The sequence below is a fragment of the Saccopteryx leptura genome, chromosome X (genome assembly GCF_036850995.1).
Source record: "Saccopteryx leptura isolate mSacLep1 chromosome X, mSacLep1_pri_phased_curated, whole genome shotgun sequence".
In the NCBI taxonomy this organism is placed as follows: domain Eukaryota; kingdom Metazoa; phylum Chordata; class Mammalia; order Chiroptera; family Emballonuridae; genus Saccopteryx; species Saccopteryx leptura.
The window spans coordinates 77,768,612-77,792,024 of NC_089516.1; the positions used below are offsets into that span (position 1 = coordinate 77,768,612).

The 23,413-nt window shown below is 38.0% G+C and overlaps 1 protein-coding gene across 2 annotated transcripts in view; it reads left to right on the top strand.

The window, feature by feature from the left end:
* DACH2 (dachshund family transcription factor 2) overlaps positions 1-23,413 on the top strand; it is a 561,059-nt gene that overhangs the window by 148,231 nt on the left and 389,415 nt on the right. For both annotated transcript variants that reach the window (XM_066357066.1, XM_066357067.1), the window contains exon 2: positions 8,267-8,305. In XM_066357066.1, coding sequence (XP_066213163.1) covers positions 8,267-8,305 — 39 coding nt within the window. The remainder of the gene's footprint in view (positions 1-8,266; positions 8,306-23,413) is intronic.

Sequence of the window (23,413 nt, forward strand, 5' to 3'; positions counted from 1 at the left end):
ATAGACAGGGACAGACAGACAGGAACGGAGAGATGAGAAGCATCAATCATTAGTTTTTTGTTACGCATTGTAACACCTTAATTGTTCATTGAATGGTTTCTCATACGTGCCTTGACCATGGGCCTTCAGCAGACCATGTAACGCCCTTGCTCGAGCCAGTGACTTTGGGCTCAAGCTGGTGAGCTTTTGCTCAAACCAGATAAGCCCTTGCTCAAGCTGGCGGCCTTGGGGTCTCGAACCTGGGTCTTCTGCATCCCAGTCCGATGCTCTATCCACTGTGCCACCGCCCGGTCAGGCTCTCTATAGATTTGGATTTGAAATCATTACCATCAACTCAAATTTTTTTTTTATCAAACATGTATCTTCTGAAGACATTAGTGATGCTTTGCTTTATAATGTTAGAGCCATTTTGTCATCAAGGCACTGTGTAGAAGTTAGGGTTTGTTTCTTTCAAAGACGTGTAGCTTAGAGAGATGCACAGATGACTGAACACTGGAACAAAGGATGTGCACGAAGTGCTGTGAGCCAAGAGAATGCAGCCATCATTCAAGTTTATGTGTTTAAAAAATGAAAAAAAAAAAAAAAAAAAAAAAGAAAGCAAGTAAGGCTAATGTTTAGATTAGAATATGATTTGACCTTATTTTACTATTAGAAAGGAGTAGAGTAAGTTATTCACAATAGAGGTAACGGCCATAAATTTTCACAGCCCTTTTAAATGTTCATTATTGCCATTTTGTAATTAGGTGCTTTTGTGGACATAGTCTTTTGCTAGATACTACAAAGAGATGCCCATTAGTTATGGTTCTTGCTTTTAGTTGTTCAATTCCTGAAAATAAACCATCTTCCAGGACTGAATCAGGAAGAAATAGGAATTTTGAATAGATTGATTTTTAGTAAGGAAATTGGATCAGTAATAATAACAGTGAAAAAATCTCCCAACAAATAAAAGTCCAGGACCAGACTGGTGAATTTGAATAATCGATCCTTCCAAAACTCTTCCCCCAAGAAATTGAAGATGAAGGAGCACTTGTAAACACATTTTATGAGGCCAGAATTATCAGGTTTACATTTTAAATGACAAAAGCTATGGACACACATGTCTTTTCACTTTTATCTGTGGAGAATGAAGTGGGATGGCTCAGGGCGTTCAGTAGGAGTGGCATGTTGTTCTCTGCGTAACTCTTAGGCACACTATGTAATTTATTCTTTTTCTTTGGTAGGAATTTTCCCATCAGCAAGGCCAAAATAACACTAACTGCCTGGAGGAGAAATAAATGTAACAGTGGCTTTCTTGATGAATGACAGCTTTTTTAATTTTTTACCTGCGTACATGTTTACAAAAAACATCTAAGGCTCTATGATGAGATCACAAAAGACCCATAACCCAACTTAGAATATTATGTTTGGTTCCAGTTACCATATTTTAAAAAGGATGTAGCTTTTGAAAAGGAGAATTAGATTGACTTTAGGACTACAAGGCAGGAGTTGGGAAGACAGCATAGACTCCTGGGTTTCTGTAACCTTTAAAGAGAAAGTTTGAAAGAAGATTTACCATAATTGAAAATAAACTTACTTCAATATATACATATAGATAGATAATGTCAAATTTGTTTTTATTACAATACAGATGATTATAAAAGAGATGTATCAGTTTCAATGGAAGTGAAACTTGTTGAAACAAACATCTGCATTCTTTAAGTCTCCAAGTCCATCTTTCTGTAGCAGGCAGAATAATGCCCCACTATTTCCTCTGAAGTAAAATGTCTGAAGAATTTGCAGTTAGTTCTTTTTGGAAACACAGAAAGGATATGTCCCTTAGCTGAATACCACTCACAGGTGATGCGATAACTATTTATAAAGCAGCAGAAAAAGAGTGTGCCACAGGAGTGGCAACTAAGCTGCAATAACTACTAATTTCTTGAAGGAATTTCAATTTAATCTACCTGTATTTTTTGGCAGGTAGTTGGCAATTTAGGAACCAGAGAACCATAGGATGTTTGAGTTATGGTGGGTTAGAGAGGTCGGTTTATCCAAACCTGGTTTTGCAAATGAGTATACTGGGATCTAGAGAAGGGAAGTAATTTGCTCGTGGTCACACAGCTAGTTAGTTGTGTAGTTTGGGACTAATACCGAAGTCCCCTTATGCCTTGTTCAGGGTTCTTTCTGAATAGATTGTTGTTTGAAAATTCATTTATAACTTGGTTTCATAGAATTTGGGAAATAATATTTCATGGACAAAGTCATAAGCTTAGAGTTCTCCTGTATTTCATTCCATACTTGGTTTCCATGTTAATTTAAGCTTTAAGTCATATATTAGTGCTAGCTTGTGACTTTCTGTTGAACATGTTCCTTCCTTTTAATTGTCATCTCTATCAGCCCAGTGACATTATGCTGAGGATATTGCAGTCATTTCCTACCTGGTCTCACCTCCAAACTGCCTCGTAGCAATTCTGTCTGTGCATCCTATAAGTTTCTCCTTATTTAAATATTGTTGTTCACTGTTGTCCTCTCTCTATCTTTGTTCTTCAAAAATTTATCTATCCCTCAAATTTCAAATCATATTTCATTTTTCATATTGACTTCACTACCTACTCCAGGTAAAAGTGATACTTTCAAATAAATTCTTATAACAGTTAGTTTAGATCACTCATGTGTCCAACATTCATTTATCAGATATTTCTAGTGCCATCTCAATGCCAAAAAATTGTGTAGAGTTTATTACTCATGCCCTTTTAATGTAACAATGTGTGACTACACTTTATCTTTTTTTAGATTGTAGTATTCTGATGTCAGCAGCCATCCTTGAAATCTTTGTATTCTTTATAGCTCATAGCAAATACCTTTTGTACATAGTTGAGGATCAGTAAGTATTTGTAGAATAAATATTGAATTAATAAGCTGCTATCATAGAGTGAGAGAAAAAATGAGGCTCCTATGGGATCAGTATACAAACTGTTGAATATCAATTATAGTGTGTTTGAAGAGCTTTACATTTTTTTTAAGTGAGAGGAGAGGAGATATAGAGACTTGTGCATGCTTCTCAACCAGGATCCACCCAGCAAGCCCCATTTGGGGCTGATGCTCAAACCAACCAAGCCACTGGCTGAGGGAGGGGAAGAGTTAGAGAATAAGGTAAGGGAGGGGGAGAGAAGCAGATGGTCATTTCTCCTGTGTGCCCTGACCAGGGATTGGACCCAGGATGTCCACACTCCAGGCTAATGCTTTATCCATTAAGCCAATTGGCAAGGGCACTTCAATTCTTTTTTTAAAAAAATTTTAGAGAGATTTTTGTGTGTGTGTGTGACAGAGACACCCAGAGAGAGACAGAGAGAGGGACAGTTAGAGACAGACAGACAGGAAGGGAGAGAGATGAGAAGCATCAATTCTTCATTGCAGCTCCTTAGTCTCCTTAGTTGTTCATTGATTGCTTTTTCTACAGCAGAACAAGTGACCCTTGTTCAAGCCAGTAACCTTGAGCTCAAGCCAGTGAACTTGGGCTTCAAGCCAGCAATCTTTTGGCTCAAGCCAGTGACTATGGGGTCATGTCTATGATCCCACGCTCAAATCAGCAACCCTGCGCTCAAAGTGGTGAGCCTGCTCTCAAGCCAGAAACCTCGCTGTTTCAAACCTGGGTCCTCTGCATCTCATTTGAATGCTCCATCTACTGCGTTCCCACCTGGTCAGTCCTGGGCCCTACAATTCTTAAAGAATATTTTTTTAAATTATAAAAGTGATGAGATGATCAAGAGAAAAAGACATCAAGAAAAAAAAGTACATTTCAGTCATATTTAAATTCTCTGTTTACTGTAAAACTATCACAGTAAGGTGTTATTATTTAAAATGAGATATTGGACATGTAAATGAACTATATGTAGTGTTGGAAAAGATAGTCATTTTTAACTTTAAGTTTCTTCCTCTAGTGTTTTAATGGGTGAAGAATGTGCTTTTTAAATTTTGTTTTAAGATAGTAGAATGCTCCTTGTTAGGGATTAAGTCAAGGGATGAGCATAGGGATTTAACAGACTGTCAAATAAATAATCCTTTCCATTCCCACTCCTGCCCCTTAGTAACATATTGAGAGTGTGTCCAGCCCAGAATTCCTTTGCTCTGACCCTGTGTAATTGTCTTACATCTGCAGCTAGACTAAATCAGATAGGATTACCAGAATGATCAAGTGGCAAATGAACTAATTTTCTTAGAAACAGCTTAGCTGAGTTCTACTTACAGAACAATCTGTGTTACTCATCTGAGCTTCACTAACACGTAAGACAAATGTTAGAAAAAGTAAAGGCATAATTAAAATAATTTTAGAATAGTCTTTCTTTACATGAATAACTTTATAATAAATCTATATGTTTTTACCCATCAGCAATTCAGTATATCTGATGCCATCAACTAAACTTGAGCTTATAATGTTTGTAATCAACTTTAGCCACTTAGTGAAACTTTTCTCACATTCTAAAACACCATGACTGCCTTTATATAAACTAAGCACCATCATCCATACTGCCAATCTGTACTGCATAGTCGAACCAGGTTCTTAAAATATTAAACATGTTATATGAAAATGAACTTGAAGATTCTATAGTGATGAATATGAATAACTCATGTGTACCTTCACACCACCAGGGTTCAGTTCACTTGTCAAATATTTACTCAGCATGTACTCTGGGCCATTCTGTTAGGTTTTGCAGTGAAGAAGGGAACACAAAACCTAAACCTATTCTTTTGCAGAGGTTGCATTTTTGGAGGGAAGATAGATCTAAAATAGTATATAGATAACATATTCACACATTGTTATAAACATTATAAAGGAAACACTGTTTTAACCAGCCATTCAGAATCGGAGGCTGCCACTAAGTTCTCTCCATAGCATACTGTTTAGGAAGTTGGCCAATTTACTCTATCATATGTGCCTTGACCTGGGAGGGCTTCAGCTGAGCCAGTGACCCCATGCTCAAGCCAGCAACCTTGGGCTCAAACCAACGACCTTTGGGCTCAAGCCAGCGACCATGAGGTCATGTCTATGATCCCACGCTCAAGCTGGTGAGACCGCACTCAAGCTGGCAACCTCAGGATTTCAAGCCTGGGTCCTCAGTTTCCCAGTTCAACACTGTATCCAGTGCACCACCACCTGTTCATATCCAGAGTTAAAAGTGGAGTGAGGCAGCAAAATGTAACTTCAGAAGGCAAAGAGAAATTAGAGGGGATATGCAACATTCTTAGGCCAATTCCAGGAAACTAAGATGATAACTATTCTATACTGAGCTGATATTTGTAGTATCTGCTTGTTCAGTAAAGTTTTCCAAAATGTTGGTTATTTGGCAAAGTATAAGGTCTACCGGAAAGTTCTGTCCGTTTCTATCACAAGTTTTGACACGTAAGCACGTTTATTTGGTGCATGTGTGCCTCTCTATTTTTATCACTTAATGTATACATACTGAAGTAACAAATTAACTAAAACAAAGTTGATTCACGTTAGTCTTATGTGTGAAGTGATAGTGTACCCATGGCTACTGATAAAGTTCATTTATGCCACTGTATTGTATACGAATTTCAACAAGGAAGAAATGCTACAGAAGCATGTAGAAATTTATTGAAAGTGTTTGGTGAAGGTACAGTTTCTGATAGGACATGCAGAAGATGGTTCGAAAAATTTGAAACCGGTGATTTTGACCTTTCTGATAAGCCACATTCTGGGCGACCATCTTTGATCGATGAAGTTGTTGTTAAGACTATGTTGTAGCAAGATCCTTTTCTGACAACATCGGAGATTGCAGAAAGGCTTAATTCAGCTCAGCAAACCATTTTGGACCATATTTGGGAGATAGGATTGGTATGGAAATATATTATTTAATAAAGTTTATTGACGGTAAGAAAAATTTGTATTTTGTTTTATTCCAAAAATGGACAGAACTTTCTGGTAGACCTTATATAAGATAATATAAAATAAATTGGTTGACATCACAGAAGGAACAAATTCAGAAGAGTAGAAGTCACATTTTATTTTGAATATCAAGAATAAAGTATGTATATTTAACATGTCATCCCAGAAGTCCTAGAGTTATAGCTAGTGTTAGACAATATTATAAAATACATTTTTACATTTGACAAAACAAACAATTTTTCAAAAGTCACAGCAAACTCTAAGAAAATTTTGAATTCTTAATGAAAGAACAGTTAACTCATGGACACATACTTTTGGCTAATACTAACAAGAATGTCTCAGTATTTGGTAATTTTAAAGTCTTAAGCTTGAATAATCTATGAAGCTTATACCATAGAAGATTTAAATAGTTTATAGTTTTATTTTTTTAATGTTTTATTTTATTGATTTTAGAAGGAGAGGAAGAGAGAGAGAGAGAGAGAGAAGAACACTGACCTGTTCCTGTATGTGCCCTGACTGGGGATTGAACCGGCAACCTCTGTGCTTCAGGACGATGCTCTAACGAACTGAGCTAACCGGCAGAGCAATAGTTTTTATTTTTTTAAACTTAGTATAATTATATACATGTGGTGATAGCCAGAAAACTTCTGTTGAGTTTAGAAAGTTTTATAATTTAAAAAAAGAGGGGAATCTTTGATAAAATGATAAAAAGAGTCCAGTGATATATAGCTCATTGGATTAAGAAACTATAGACAAGCATGGACTTGGTATGCATAAGTACATTCTACTTTAAGAAAGTGTCGTTTTGGCCTTGGCCGGTTTGCTCAGTGGTAGAGCAGCAGCCAGGTGTGTGGAGGTCCGTGGTTTGATACCCAGTCAGGGCACAGGAGAAGTGACCATTTTCTTCTCCACCCTTCCCACCCTTCCCTTTCCCCCCTCTATCTTCCTCTCCCACCGCCATGGCCTGAATGGTTAGAGTGAGTTGGCCCCGGGTGCTGAGGGTGGCTCTGTGGAGCCTCCACCTCAGGTCCTAAAAATAGCTTGGTTGCCAAACAATAGCCCAAAATGAGTGGAGCATTGCCCTGTAGGGGTCTTGCCAGTGGATCCTGGTCAGGGTGCATGTGGGAGTCTTTCTCTGTTTACCCTCCTCTCACTTAGAAAAAAAAGTGTCATTTCAAAACAAGTTGGGTAAGTGAACAATAGAGCAAAATCAAATACTTGTGTCAACTAAGTGACATAACGCAAAAGTAGGAGGGAAAAAAGGCTCACTTTCGTTCACTCCTGCCTTCTCTGCCTAGAAGCCCTAAATATACGTTTGCATTTGCGGTTTATTTAGAAATTTTTCTACAGACCTTTAAATAGGGAAGCAGTTATCTTTCAAAAACAAACAAACAAAAACCCAAAAGAAGACTTTTAATAAAAAAGCTATATGATGAAACACCCGTATATATTTGTACCAGGCATAATGCAGAGGTTCCTGTTTCTGTGCTAATAAGTGCACTAAAGCTCAAAAAAGCCAAGTGTATAGTCCTTACAGATTTTTCTCTTAACATGGCATTTTTTATATCATTGTTCTTCATTAAAAGGTTTGGGAATGCTGGGAAATATACTACTGGAAAGAATGGTTGTTTTTTAATGAAGCTAATTATGGTTTATATATTGATTACTTGAGTATATGCTTAACTTCTTTTGTATGGATGTGTGGATGGCTGTATGTTTGTGCATGCATGTGTGTGTGTGTGTGCATGTATGCATGTGCAACCCTTTGGAAGAAGATGTAAGAAATACATATCTGGTGATCTCAGTGATTAGTGGCTCCATGTTTATGAAATTAAGGCATAACAGTCATATTGGTTTACTTTCATAATCCTGCTGGCCAAATTAAAAATATGATTTAAAAAACAATTGGAAGGGGTTTACTTTTCCCTTAAAAAGTATTAGAATACCCAATGGGATGGGAAGAAGACTCTCGGGAGAAAGGGAAAAGACATACAATATTGCTGAGTCTTTTTTGGCATTGTTAATGACCCAAGGCCATTCTTTTCCAACAGCAATCTATAGTGTTATTTCTTTGCCTTTACATATAGAAAAGTCTTCAACCACATGGCATTTCACATTATTCTTTCCTCAATGGGGATTAGACTAGAAATGTAATAACATTATTTAAAATACTATCTAATAGCAAGTCAGGCTTTCCTACATTCTCTGTGGTCTTCTCTGCTTCTGTGTCATTGTGTGTACTGTATTGTTAAGTTTCTGCAGAATTTAAGAAGATTTTTTTGTGAAATATAATAAAGCCTTGATTAATTGGAAGCTAACTAACCAGAACTCTCAATTAACCAGTTTTATTTATTTATTTTTTGCTATACTTTCCTTTAGAAGGAAGAGGCAAATGACAAGAAAACAAGCTGGTAACAGGTATTTATGTGTTTATTTTTTAAAAATAAACTTCCTGGGAATGTCCTGAAGCCTGTACAGAGTCAGCCTAACTTAGAGAATTTTGTTATCTGTACTATGCTTACTAAGGTAGGAATGTAGAGCCATTCAAAATATTCAGGAGCAAATGTTGAATCTTGCTTAAGCATTAATTAATAACAAAATTAGAAATCCAAATAGCTAATTAGAACCTGTCTGCCCTTTGAGGGTTCTGGGGAACTGGAGTTCCCACGATTTCGCCATTGCCAGTTAGTGACTATTCATATCTATTAACTGGGAGTAGTTCCTAGAACCATGCAGTGGGGAGATGACTTCCGGTCACATGGAGCAGCTCCTTCCCTGCGAATTAAAGCAGAAGCTAGAACAAGGCTGCAAAGTCGACTGGGGTTGAGTGAAGGCCACTGCCATTAAAACCTTGACACTTATTTGAAATGATGGGAAAGTGATTTACTTGTCTCATTGCTCTGAAATGCTTAGGAAGGTACATTCACCATTGCAGGGCGACTCGGGCTATTAAGTGTGCTATGGCAGTAATTTGGAAAATAACCCACAATTCTTCTAATCTTTTGGAGTTTTTCTCAGCATTAGGCACAGGCAAGCCAGTAGGTCTTAAATATTTGAAATTATTGTTCTGATGAAAAGATATTTTTAAAATATTTTGAAGTATAAGAAGATTTATGCTTAAAAGTTCCTAAAATATCAATGATAATTTCAGTTAAATTGCAGAGATACCAAATTGTTTCAGGCCTTATGCCTTTACGTTGATAATGGGGGAAAACTGGGATGTTCCTGGGAGAGGCAAAGGAGAAAAAGAGCAACCACGATACTGAAGTATGTTTGGCCATTTCTTGGCAATAGTGGTCCATCTTCTCTTTCATACCCTTCTCAGGTTAAATCACAATTTGTTGACTTTTCGTCTTCCTTCTTGGCTGTGGGGGAGACATGGACCACTCTATGTGGTTTATCCTGGGTTTTCAGCACAGAAAATGAAAACCACAATGGTGGTGTTTCTACTAAGATATATTCTATATTAAATATTACTCTTAAATATGCACACTAAATAATACCTTAGTGGCCTGAAGCAGTGGATGTGCCTCCTTCCATGCCAATTCTTTTTGTTAGACTGTGGCTTCAATGTTGATGGAACTAGGACTCACTAGAGTTCATTATTGAATGATTTTGAACTGAAAAACTTGAAATGGATTGAGTTTTAATTTTAGATTTGGGATATTAAAAATAAGTGTTTTTTATTTTATTTATTTATTTATTTATTCATTTATTTATTAAATAAGTGTTTTTGACCTTATATGAGTAAAATTGATTTCAGGCATTGAAATTGAAGTTCATTTGATTTTTTATTTTCGGGTTGAAATGTCATGTAAATTAATGTCAAGTTGAATGCATAATGATAGTTTGTGACTGCATATATTTATTTCTAGTTTAATCATAACACATAGTACATGTGTCCATATATGTGTAATGCATTTTAACATTGACTGTAATCTGAAGACGACCATGAAATGTTTTTGATAGTATATGTACCTATTCATTCCCAGGACCTACAAAGAAACAGGAGTGTCACGAACAGAAATGCCTCCTGAGGTAAAGGAAAGAGCGTAAGCAATAGGGAGTAGTGGGGATACTGGGACTTAGAGAGAATATACTCCTTCCAAAGGTGGCAGCTTGTACTCAGCTCAGCCGATTGCTACCATGTGGAATGCAGCCTCAGTCTTGTTAAGATCTAACTTTTTAGGAAAAACCAGGAAACCAGAAATTTGTCTAATTCTCAACTGTTGGTAATAAACTGCACAAAAAAATTATGCAGGCGAAACAAAACCCATCTGTGGGCTAGATCTAGCCCACAGACTATTAGTTTGCTACCTCTGCTTTAAATTGTAAATTCTCTAGATGCAGCAATAAAAAAAATCCCAGTATGATATAAATGCACCTGATCTTAATAATGGAAAATTCATACAAAGTAAATAAAGTATAAGTGGAGTGCTTGTCAGTAATTCTCCTGGTACTCCAAACAGTGATGATGCAATTTGTGATTTATTTTTATTGCTACATGGAAATAGCCAAGATATTTTTTTGCTTAATGTGGTTTGAAAATTAAGACAAAATTATGATTATTTTGCTTTCATATTTATCAATGAAACACAGTATGCAAAATCATTACTGCCGTGTCCAAAAGAGAATCTTTCAGTGTCGATTCAGTCACAACACATAATTAAAGCTCCTCTTAAAGTTCAGTTAATGGTGCTTTAATAGGAAGAAAGCCATATAGATAGCACATATTGTTTTATTGAAATTGACTTGCCTTTAAACACTTTTCCAATTTTATCTTGTGAAATGCCTTTATTTTTACAAATGGTTAAAATAAGAAATAAGAGAAATGTAAGTAGTTAGCACAACAAAACTTCATTTGAACTTTTGATGGGCATTTGGCAAAGATAAAACAAAAGTCGGTCATGTGAGATTTTATTAAGAGCTCACTGTTTGAGTGATCTGAGGCTTTGCTTATTTGTCTGTCCTGCCCTGGACCTTTGCACGTAATCCCACGGCGCTACAATGCTTTTGACATCTCTATGCCCCTTTCATCACTGGCAAGCCAAAAGCATATTTGTCTAGAAAGGAAACAATTAAATTGCAATATCTTTAGGAAAAGAAAAAGAAAAAGAAAAACACCCCACTGCTAAACCTGCCTTAATGACCTGTATGATTTGTGCCATAAATCCTTAGTCAGACTGGTCAGCTCACATTGTCATTTCTGATGAGAAACTTGTTGATATGTTTCTTTAAGAAAAAAAAAAGGAGAAAAGTGAAAAAGAAAGGGAAAGAAAAGAACACATAATATCAAATCCTAAATTAATTTAGAAAAATGCCCATTCTCATTTGTGGACACATTATTCCTGTTGCAGATTTAACACAGACAATATTTCTTATGAAAGAGGAGAAATTGTTGGACAACTGGTCAACAAATATGACAATGCACAATACAGCTGGTGTTTATTTGAATAAAATTTTGGTAGCCAGTGTTGCCCTTTCGAGATCATCATATATTTCTGACCACAAGTAATCTGTTGTGTGCTAGTAATTAACTATATTTAAATATATTAATAAATTAAACTGTTACCTTAAAACTCTTAATAACTGGAGAGTCTTAGTTAAATGATTAATCCTTAAGGACAGAATATAAAAAACGAGTGATTATTCAATGCATATAACCAGCGTAGACATATAAACAAATTTATTCAAGATAAATTTTGCTGAACAGCCAGTGCTATTTTTGTCAGAACATTATAATATCTAACATTAAAAAAAATGATATTCCAGGTGATTTTCCACGTATTAGTTCATTCGATCATCAGAACAATGCTACAAGGTAGGTGCTGTGATTGTGAATGTTTTTTACAGGTGATGATACCAAGGCACAGGGAAGGTGAAATGCATTCTCTAAGGCCACACAGCCGACATATACCAGAGCCAGAATTTGAATCAAGGAAGTCTGATTTCAAAGTTCATATACTTTGGATGAATATATTTTTATAACACAACATAATGGAATCATACCTATTACCTATAGGTATAATTATAATATATAAAAATATATATTTCTGACATTTTGAAAAATGGCATTTGTATTCTGAAAGCAATTTGGAAGCATCATTTCTATTGTGTAATAAATTAACAAGATAAATTCTAGTGTAGTGAACTCGAAAGAGCAGGAAATTATGAGAGGCAGCTGTAGACCAATAACCAGGTCTATGTTTTGCAACATTTGATTCATGGATCAATTTGAAAAAGAAAAGGTGTATTTGTAAAGCATTAACATTATGACCAATACTAATCTCCCTAGTTCATTTTTTTTCTTTCTTCCACATTTTTTATTAATATTTTAAATTTATTGTGTTAACATGTATTCAAGTGTTCCACTCAATATAACACACTCTACCCCCAAAAGTGTACCCCCCTTATACCCCCTTTGCCCCTAGTTCATTTATTTTTTAATTGTTCACTGTAATTTTCAGTGTATGAGTATACAGTTTGATCATTCTTTACTATATTGATAGACATTTAAATTGTTCTCGAATTTTTGTTGTTACAAACAGTGTTGTAATAGACCTCATGTTTTCTTATGCCCATATAGGAGACCTTCTCTGGGCTATAAACTTTGGAAAGAAATTGTTGAGTTGTGGGTGATGCCCACCTTCAATTTTAATAGTTATTGCCAAATTACTGTCTGAGCTATTTTGATTTACACTCCCACTAGCATTATACAAGCACTTCTATTTTCCCACATTCTTGCCAGTGCAGGAACTATATATTTTAATTGATTTCAGTGAGAGAAAAAGAGAGAGACAGAGGGACAAAGATAGAAGAGAGAGAGAGACAGACAAGAACATGAAGTTGTTCCTCTATGTGCCCTGACTGGGGATGGAACCAGCAACCTCTGTGCTTTGGTACAACTCTCCAACCAACCGAGCTACCCAGCCAGTGCAGTGTAGTACATACTTTTTAACAAATAATTACTTTGAATAAAATTATAATTTTTCTCTTTCATGATTATATATACAATTGAAAGATTGTTTTTATCACTTAATGCCCATAACAATGTTTGCTGATGCTACTTGTCTTATTATTCATTTTAAAACATATATAGCTTTTTTTTTCTTTTCCAAGTGAAAGGTGGAGAGATAGACAGACTCCTACATGTGCCCTGACCGGGATCCACCTGGCAGCCCCCATCTGGGGCCAATACTCTGCCCATTTGGGGCTATGCTCACAACTGAGCTATTTTTAGCACCTAAAGTGGAGGCTCCATGGAGCCATCCTCAATGCACAGGGCTGATGCGCTCAAACCAATCAAGCCATGGCTGCAGGAGAAGAGAGACAGAGAGAGAGAGAAAGGGGAGGGGAAGAGAGGGGTTGAGAAGCAGATGGTTGCTTCTCCTGTGTGCCCTGACTGGGAATTGAATCTGAGACATTCACATACTGAGCCAATGCTCTACCACTGAGCCAACTGGTCAGGGCCAAACATATGTAGTTTAGATAAGCATTAGGACACTACTTAAAAGTTTGTATCTTTCAAGTTAAAAGGCACTTTCCCTTTTAAGTTTTATTTGATATGAGATAGTGTGGCAGGAAGAGCTCTAAAAAAGAGTCAGAAGTCCATGGACTTAAAACAACACTGCAAATAACTCTGTAGCTTGGGACCTCAGTTGTTGCATCTGTAAAATTAAGATGTTGGACCAATCTCTTAGAGACCTACTATCCCCTTTGATCTATGATACATATCCTCTTTTTTCCTTGTATCAATAATTTAATTATTGTGCATAAAACATACAGAAAAATTACATTAAAAAAAGTTAGAGGAAGGGAAATAGAGGGACAGACTCCTGCATGCACCCTGGCCAGGATCCACTGAGCAACCCCCATCCGGGGCTGATACTCTGCTCATCTGGAGCCAATGCTCACAACCAAGCTATTTTTAGCATCTGAGGTGGAGTCTCCACGGAGCCATTGTCAGTGCCCAAGGCCAATGCTTTTGAATTAATTGAGCCATGACTGTAGGGTAGGGGGAGAGAGAGAGAGATAGAGAAGGTGGAGGGGGAGGAGAAGCAGATGGTCATTTTTCCTGTATGCTGTGACCGGGAATTGAACCTGGGAAATCCACACAGCAGATCAATGCTCTACCACTGAGTCAACCAAGCAGGGCCAACAAAATTGCATTTTATAATTTTGTGAAAACTGTTGTAACATGCTCTGACATAGTTAAGATCGAAAGTTTCCCCATTTATCTTTGCACTTCCCTTAATTCAAGGACAGCTGGTGGTGGGAGGTAGGATAGAAGACAGGAGCAGGATCTCAGCATTAGAAGGACTTAGCAGTGGCAACACAACATCTTGAATCCATCTTCAGTGTTTCTCATTCTGAAGCATCACATTACAAATGCTGAACATAACAAAAACTCAACCACTGTTGTGGTGTTGTGTTTCTTTCAAGTTCTTTTTATGCACATTTCAGATTCAGAAAAGAGAATATTCAGTATTTTCAGCTCACTTCAGAGTTGAATCCAACAGTGCTTTTATGGTGCTGCATTTAGCTTCTAAAGAGGAAGGACTCAGGTTCACTATTATGTATATTTTGTATTTCTTTTTGGATGATGGGTGGAAGTAATTGGATATTGCATTTGTAGATACTTTAGATTAGAAAGCTCTGGATCTTTACCCTGAGATTTAACAAAGACCTCGCAGGTTTCCTTAGATTCTATGTGCACTTGAAAGAACATTCAGTTAGAAATTTTGCTAATATTATAAGGAATTAAAGTATAATAGGGAGAGTCAGTTGAAACTGATTTTATTTCAACCCCCATATTCGCAAATGTATCACACAGACACACTGACAAGCATTCACACATTCACACACAGAAGCATATCCTATTCCAAGTACTGAATACCTATGGTTTTTAATGACATTTCAAAATAAAACTTCATATCTGAGGCTATTGAACATAGTTACATTTTTAGTGAAGCTTCTACTATAAGGTGGCACTTCTAGCAAACAAAATAGAAATCAGTTAATCTCTTTGGATGAAGACATTTTTAGACACTTCTCTTTCTCTAAGTAGTCCTGGGAAAACTTTTTCCTAGGGCATTTCTGGAAAATGAATTCACCTCCTACAGGGTGTCACCATCAGACAATATAAGAAAATGGTGGTTCACACACTTTTTTCGGATGATCTCCAGATTAATACAGTTCACATATGTATACCTCATTGTCCAACTGTGACAATAAGCCTAGAGAATCCCACATAAGTTGTTTTTGAGGGTTTTTACTGACTTTGATCTTTTGTGAATTTACGGTGAGGCACATATTTAAGAACCTCCATTGCTATTTTTTCTAATTGGCACCCTGTTTTAGTTTAATCATACTCTAAAAACCATTATTTTACTTATTGTATCATTTCACTAGTTCAGTGGAGAGGGACTTGTGCCAAGATCATCTCAATTATTTTTAGCCAGATCCTTATCCTATGTGGAAATTTAATCAGGTTTTCTAACATTTTGAATAAGCACAAAATAAATCACTTAAAATGCAAACTATCTCAAAGCCTTTAAGCTAGTTTCTATAGGTCAGAACATTTTCAAGACAGCACTTCTTGGACAAAATCAGTAAGTGGCTTACAAGACTATTGAGAAATCACTCCTGTACTTTAAATATATATATATAATATATATATTATGGTTGCTGAGTGTTAATAAAAAACAGGGAAGGAAGAAATATGAGCTTTGTTGTAATGCATTTATCATCGTGTTTCTGCAAAACATCATTTCTATTTGAGATGTTAATGGTTCTTTATTTATAAAATCATTTGCAGTTGTTCTTTGCAGTATTTCTTATTGAGTACCTATGTTCTGTTAGCCCAAGGGAAGCCTTAGCAAACAACATTTATCTGTTATCCACAAAACATCAAAATCATGGACATTTTTGTTGTTATGCTGTCTCCAAGAATACCTGTGTGCTTTGCCACGGATAGCAACTAGAAAATTTTACTATGATGTGAGTATGGAAAGTGTTTGTAAAGCCAGTAGCCTCGGCCACCATCACAGCCGCCTGGCCCATGCAGGTTCGTATTTGATTTGCACAGACAGTAATGAAGCAATGGAGCCAAGAACTGGTGGGCCATTAGCTTTAATCCTAGCTCGCACCTGGCGGGCAAGAAATACACACAGTAGGAAAACATTTCCCTTTCCATTCAGGGCTCCCAAAGCTACTGACTCATCCCAATATTCCTAGAATCAAAGGTTTCTACCTCACCAGCCTTATTCACCTCTGTTCCTCATCTCCTTCTCTTTGCACAAACTCTGCACAAACTGGCTTCTCCCTCGGCACTCCGCCATCTTGGCTGCTTCTCCTCTCTTCCACGTGGCCTTTCTCTGCTCTCCTACTGCATGGGCCCCTCTGCCTCATTTTATAGTGTAGAAATCAAAACCTTTAATCCAATATACAAACAAGGAAGTCTGTGATACAAAGTCACTTATGTGAGGCATAATGGGATTCCTCATGAGAGTATACCACCCCACATCATGTACTAGTCAAGGGGTGGGGAAAAGCTTAGTCTTAAAACTAAGCCTTAGGGTATAATGACCCTGCCTGCTTACAGCCTGTCCCCCACAACCAATACAACTATAAGCCAGCAAACATATATATAATATTTACAAACTTATTTGACCAACATTCTACCCCTTTTGCTCACTTCAGTCTAAAGCACAGGTATTCCTGCACAAGAAAATTAGGCACATTACACAAGTTACAACAACATGACAAATCATACAATTTCAACAATTACAAAGGTACATTTCACCAGTCTCTGAGCACTTTGCCAGAAGCACAAAATGTCCTTGGCCATCTTTCTAGCCATGATTAAAGCCTCCTGGGGCAGGGGGGTCCCTCCAGCAAAGCCGTCCCCACCCCCATCAGGGTATTTCACATTGTCCATAATCCGTAAGTCCATCCAACAAAGGAGCCAGTGCCCACTCTGGTCGTAGTCCAGGAATCAGTCCACGCACATGGGACGTCAGCCACCCCCCTCATCCCTGCTGTCCCGGCAAGTCTTACACTGTCCCAAAGAGGAGCCCGAGGCAATGGCAGTCAGCATTTCCATCTCTGCTCCAGAGAGCATGATGGTGCCCAGCCCTATGTCCCCAAATCGCAGACCTACCAGAGGCATAGTCGATTCTCCTTGCTGTTGGGCTCTCATCTTCTGGAGACTGCAGATTGCAACTCCAGCCTGATTCTCCTCGTCCTTCAATGAGGAACTGAAAACACCAGCTCCCACCACCAGTCTTGAACCCCAGGCTGCCACCACCTTTTGCTCCGTGGGCTTTGAGCCCTGTCCCCAGCACCAGCCTCAGCCTCAGCCTCCCGCCGCTGCTCGCTCTCCACAATGTCCAGGGCAATCTGCAGCTCATGAACCTGTGATTCCTTCTCCAGTGGCTGCTCCATTTCCAAGCAAATCTCATCAACCTGGTCGGCCTCTTCCGGTGCTTGTTCCAGCTCCAGGGTCAGCATCTCTTTCTCCCACATTTGCTCCAGCTCCTTCCACTGCTCGGTTTGCAGGTCCCGGGCAGCCTCTTCCACAGAGCTCTTGGTTTCCTCATGCATGCTGTAAAAATCAGCCAGCCTACGGCCCCCAAAAGGACGGCCATGAGGAACCATAGTAGCAGCCAGTCCTCTACTCCACCGCTCAAAAGTGGTGGTGGCTCCTTGCCGATCTGTATCGAATCCTGCCACAGACTGCGCCAAAAGTATGGCTAGTAGCCGTGGCCACCATCACAGCCGCCTGGCCCTTGCAGGTTTGCATTTGATTCAGACAGACAGTAATGAAACAATGGAGCCAAGGACTGGTGAGCCATCACCTTTAACCCTAGCTCACACCCAGCAGGCAAGAAATACACACCGTGGGAAAACACTTCCCTTTCCATTCAGGGCTCCCAAAGCCACTGACTTGTCCGAGTTTCCTAGAATCAAAGGTTTCTACCTCATCAGCCTTATTCACCTCTGTTCCCATTTACTTCTCTTTGCACAAACTGGCTTTTCCCTCAGCACTCCGCCATCTTGGCTGCTTCTCCTCTCCTCCACGTGGCCTTTCTCTGCTCTCCTACTGCATGGACTCTGCTGCCTCATTTTATAGTGTAGGAATCAAAACCTTTAATCCAATATACTAACAAGGAAGTCTCTGATACAAAGTCACTTATCTGAGGCATAATGGGATTCCTCATAAGAGTGTACCACCCCACATCATGCACCAGTCATTTAGTCTTAAAACTAAGCCTTAGGGTATAATGACCCTGCCTGCTAACAGCCTGTTCCCCACACCCAACACAAACTATAAGCGAGCAAACATATACATATTTATAAACTTATTTAACCAACAGTATTGTTTTCCCAGTATGGACTTTGAGCAAGTCATTTGTAAAGCCAGCAGCCAGGGCCAGGCCCACTATCACAGCAGCCTGGCCAGTGCAGGTTCGCATTGGATTCGGACAGTCGGTAAAGAAACAATGGAGCCAAAAACTGATAGGCCATTTTCTTTAATTCTAGCTTGCACCCGGCGGGTAAGTAAAAATACGCACTGGGCTCCAAAACCCACTCACATTCAGTGCTCACAAAGCTACTGACTTATCCGAGTTTCCTAGAATCAAAGGTTTCTAGCTCACCAGCCTTATTCTCCTCAGTTCCCCATCTCCTTCCTTATCCCAGATACAAACTCTACACAAACAGGCATCTCACTCAGCACTCCACCATCTTGGCTGCTTCTCCTGGCCACATGGCCTCTTTCTGCTCTCTGCTCTGCTCTCTCTGCTCTCTCATGCTAATCATCCCAGGAACCAAGAGTGCAAGCTCCCGCTCAGTCCCCATTTTATAGTGTAGAAATCCAAACCCTTAATCCAATATACAAAATAGGGAAGTCTCTAATACAAAGTCACCCTCTGAGGCATGATAGGATTGTACCAACCCACATCAAAAATGGGTGGGAAAGGCTTAATCCCAAAACCAAGCCCCAGGCTACAAGGATTCTTCTCAACACACATTAATATCACCTGGGCAACGGCCTCTTTAACAAAGTGAGCATAATACATTTTATCTGCCCAACATCATTTATATGATTATTTGGAATTCTTCTACATGGTAGACTTGTCTCTTCTCCATCTATTATTTATTTATTTATTTATTTATTTATTTATTTATTTATTTATCATTTATTTCAATATGGCCTTATAAATATTTATATTATATCTTGGGTTCTAATCCAATGCTACAGTATTTGTCTTATTGCTTTAATGTTCCCAGCTTTGGATAGTAGGAACTCTGAGTTGGTCCTTTTGTACTTTTATACACGTCCCAGTAGTAAAATACTTCCTTGAATGTTCAGGTGAAATCTGTCCTTTCTTTTAAACGTAGAAGAGTTGCCTTGTGTGGTGAAAATTAAGGGGCTGCTAAAATATCCATATATCGTAGGGAGACAGACCATGACTTTCTCTGGAAGACACCTGGTAGATTTAACTAAATGAACGGGATAGGATGAAGAAGAAAGTCTGATAACCCCCTAGTGTTGTGCAATGGGGAACATTAATTTACAAAGAGAGTGAGGCCGTTTTCTAAAGTTGTATAACCGTATTCTTAAAAGTTAGTCAATTATTGTCTAAAATGAAGTTGATTCTAAGATCCCGTACAAAAGCATTTGAAAAGACAGTATACTGTCCCTAAATTGGTAGGGTTTCTAATATAGCTTGATAAATATGACAAAATGTCCTTTGGTTCCTGTTACTCACCTCTTGTTGTGGAGACTATGACTACTTGGAGACCATGTGGCATGCACAAGGGACCTAGGGGAGACCACCTCACAGGTTTTATGAAACATCCTTGACCCCCAGTCCTATGGATATTTATTGATACAGAAGAAAAGAGAAGCAGGGACAAGAATGAGGAAGTCAAAAGCAGAGAAGAGAATGAAGAGAAGAGAATGAGGAAGTCAGGAAGGGGAACTTCTTTGAGCAGATAAAAGGGCAAGGGAGTAGCTCAAATGTCCATACCAATTACTAATCAGAATAGCTAATTCTATCCCTATTGTGCTGCATTTAGCAGGTACTTCATTCAGCACTTTTGCTCACAGTTGGAAATGTAATGCAGAGTGACTATGATAATACTGTTTACACAGACTTTAAGTGGAGTGACATTATAGTCAAGCAAGTGTCACATCACCCAAAGTGAAGGAAGACTTAATTATCATAATCCCGTGAAAATTTCTTGGCCATGTTCTGCATGTAACATTTGATAACGTGAAGGTGCGGTACATGAGGTCTCAGGCAGTGTTTCCTTGAAAATAAATGAAAAAAAGAGGAACAATATAATTTTTAGCACTATTAGGTATTCCAGGCTCATCTTGCATGGTTTCTACCCTAGTCATAGAATCAGTCATTAGGTGAAGTTTTGGCTAGGGGAAGATTCGATTTTCTCAATCCTGAACAGGGGTTTGAGGTGACTGGGAAAGGGGCTCAGAGAATTCTCTTTGTTCCATATGCTTGCTAGTATCCTCAATTTTCTATCATCCTGATAATCCATATAGGCCTCACTCTCTCAACACACCCATCTGCCCATTTCTTTAATAATATCTACCGAGAAGAGAATAAACAATCTCTTGTATTCTATAGTCATAGACATTCATGATCATGCATAGATTTAGAAATATACTGTGCAACTTTCCAGCATACATGTCTTTTCTGTATCTCAATCCCCAACCCTGCCTCTAATACACTAGTTTGTCATCAGTTCCTGAGCCACCTTGTATTCCCCCTTCGCCCCAACTCCCACCCTGAGATGATTTGAGGTTGAATAGTTTTGGGAAACATGGGGTTAAATAAACAAAAAGTTGTTTACCACAGGTCTTCTAGCCCAATAATTCTAAAACTTGTTCTATGAATCTATAAGGGAAGATACAATATACAGGATTTCTCAGTCTTTTTTGAGTGGAGAAACCTTTTTGTTCAGAAAACTAGTATTCCATGCAACTTACTTTCAGAAATGCTCCTCTAGTGGTAAGATGCTGGATCTGTGGTCAGAAAGCTTGTATTTCATCCATCAGTGTAGCAACAACCGGCTCTGGGATCACAAGCAAATCACTTCACGTCTCTGTTTTTCATCCATAAAAATGGAATTATGAATGTCTTTCACCAGGTTGTTTTGAACAGCAACAATGAGCAAAAATATGTAAGAATTTTTTGGAAATGCTGAAATACTGTGGTAATTTAATAAGCATCATGTAGGTGGGGGCCATGTCTCTGTTTTGTGGACCACTGTTGCCTGCAGTATATAGCATATTTTTCTGACATTTAGTTTTCAATATTCAATAAATATTTATTGAGCCATTGAATTATACTACCGCTCCTCACATGGCTCTATTTCTTTCCAAGTGCTGTGTAGCAGCTTATGACATTTTATAAATTGTTTTGGAAATCAGGAGCGTGTGCTCCCAGCCAATGACTGGCTGCATTCAGATTAGTTTTCACTGCTTCAAGCTGACCAGATTTCCTTTTGAAAAAAGGTTACTGGAGCCCGCCCCCCCCCCCAATGCTATAGTGATGGAAAGTCCTTTCTACAGAGTCACTGAGTTAGCGCTTGAATAAGAGGAACTCAGGGCTCCAGTTGCTGGGTTGAGAAGCAGCTGTAAAAGCTTGGTCACTCCTGGTGCAACCACAGGAGACCAGCTAAAAGATTTTAAGTTTCTTTGGACATGTAATTTGTGTTGATTAACAGGAGTTACGGGGTGAAGCAGTGATGGGGGTGGCAGGCGGGCCCTGTTAAGTAGTATATTTTGATGACAGTAGTAGTGTCCTGGGAATAACAGGAACAGGGACCTCACATCTGCCATTTTGCTTAATCCCCAACAAAACAGCGCATTCTGTCGGTATTCTCAGAGGTACAAATTTTCGGTTCCACTTTCCCTTTTTAGAGAGTCAACTAGAGTATGTTTACTATATTTGATTTTTAGAAATTGTCAGCCTCCCTAGAAATAATACTAGGTGATGATTTGAAGCCTAAGAAGAACCCATTAAGTTTTGGAAAATGTAAAACTATTTAAATCAAATTCTAAGCTTGTAGTTAGTTGGTGTGGAAATAAGCAAGATCAGTTCACAGGGCTTTCATTTCTTAATATTTAAATAATAATGATACGTACTAGCAAAGTTTTTTCTATCATGTAATTCAATTAGCTGGAAAATGGAAAAGCTTTAGTTAAAAAAACAAACAGAAAAAGCCTTTTATATGTAGTCATGGTATTGTAACAGTTTTACAGGTAGAAATTCTTCAAGGAGATGAAGGATTTGTAGCATTGCTCTTGTCACACTCTGAGATACGTAGAAATTCTCTTCCTCATGTTCTCTTCCCCCTCAAAAAACGAAGTATAGGCTTTAAGGCTTCCATAAAATGTATATGTGGAAGGAGGAGGGAGAGCTTAATGTTAGATTACACAGTTGTACTATGACTGTATTGCCTGATGGATTTAGTATTTTTCCCTGAATTTAAAAGCTAGATTTCCCATTCAGAGTATCAGCTGATAGTACCTTCGCTAAAGTATGATCCTTTCTCTGTCTCTCTCTCCCTCCTTCCCTCTAAAAAAAGTTATCCATTGTTGTTTTAACCAAAATGTTAATTATTTTTAAAATTGCTTTATCTTTTTATTAATTTTTAAATGTACTGTGTTAACAATTACTTATTTTTTTAATTGAAATGAATAACTTGTTGGACAAGATATTATTCCATGGTGTGTTCTTGAAAACATCTCAACTTTTCTAAGTAACATGTAATCATTTTTAAAATAAGCATTTACAGGAAGGAGGTTTAAGCAAACATTTTGAGCTTAATCCACAAATTACACTGAGGAATCTTTCCCTGCTCTTGGCAAATCATTCGAGTTCACTGAACTTGTAGCAGTGCCGCTAAATTCCAGCAACTGCAAAAATAATTAGTGAAATTAAGTAGGAAAATTTTGTAAACAAGTAAGTTATTATTCATTCTGTGCCACACTACAAATGTGGGAGGACATGTGAGATGATAAATTAGGCATGAACTGCTTTAATCTGTAAACTGAACATGATAGCAAACGGCTTGCGTTTGTAATTAGTATTTACGGCCACAGGAGAGTGCCTCTTTTAAAACAGTGACAGGAAATCGATCAGTTTAGGTTGTCATAGTAACCCAGAGTTCCATTGCTTCTGTTGGATTTAGCCTATTATGCTACCTACCCGTGTTTAGAAATATGTTTATGAACTATAAAGATAGACTATTCAATAATGCAAAGGAGGTTGGGATGCTGAAATGTCAAACTGACAAAGTCCGATGAATGCTTGAATACTCCATAACAAGCTTAAAATGTTCCACGGTTGTCATGACATTTCTTTTACAAAGCAAATGATGTCTGGAAAAAAAAATCCTAAAACTAGATGAAAATGCAAATCCCTTTATGACAGTATGTGGCTGTCACCTTCATAATAACAGACAATAATTGATGATTTATGAGATAACACC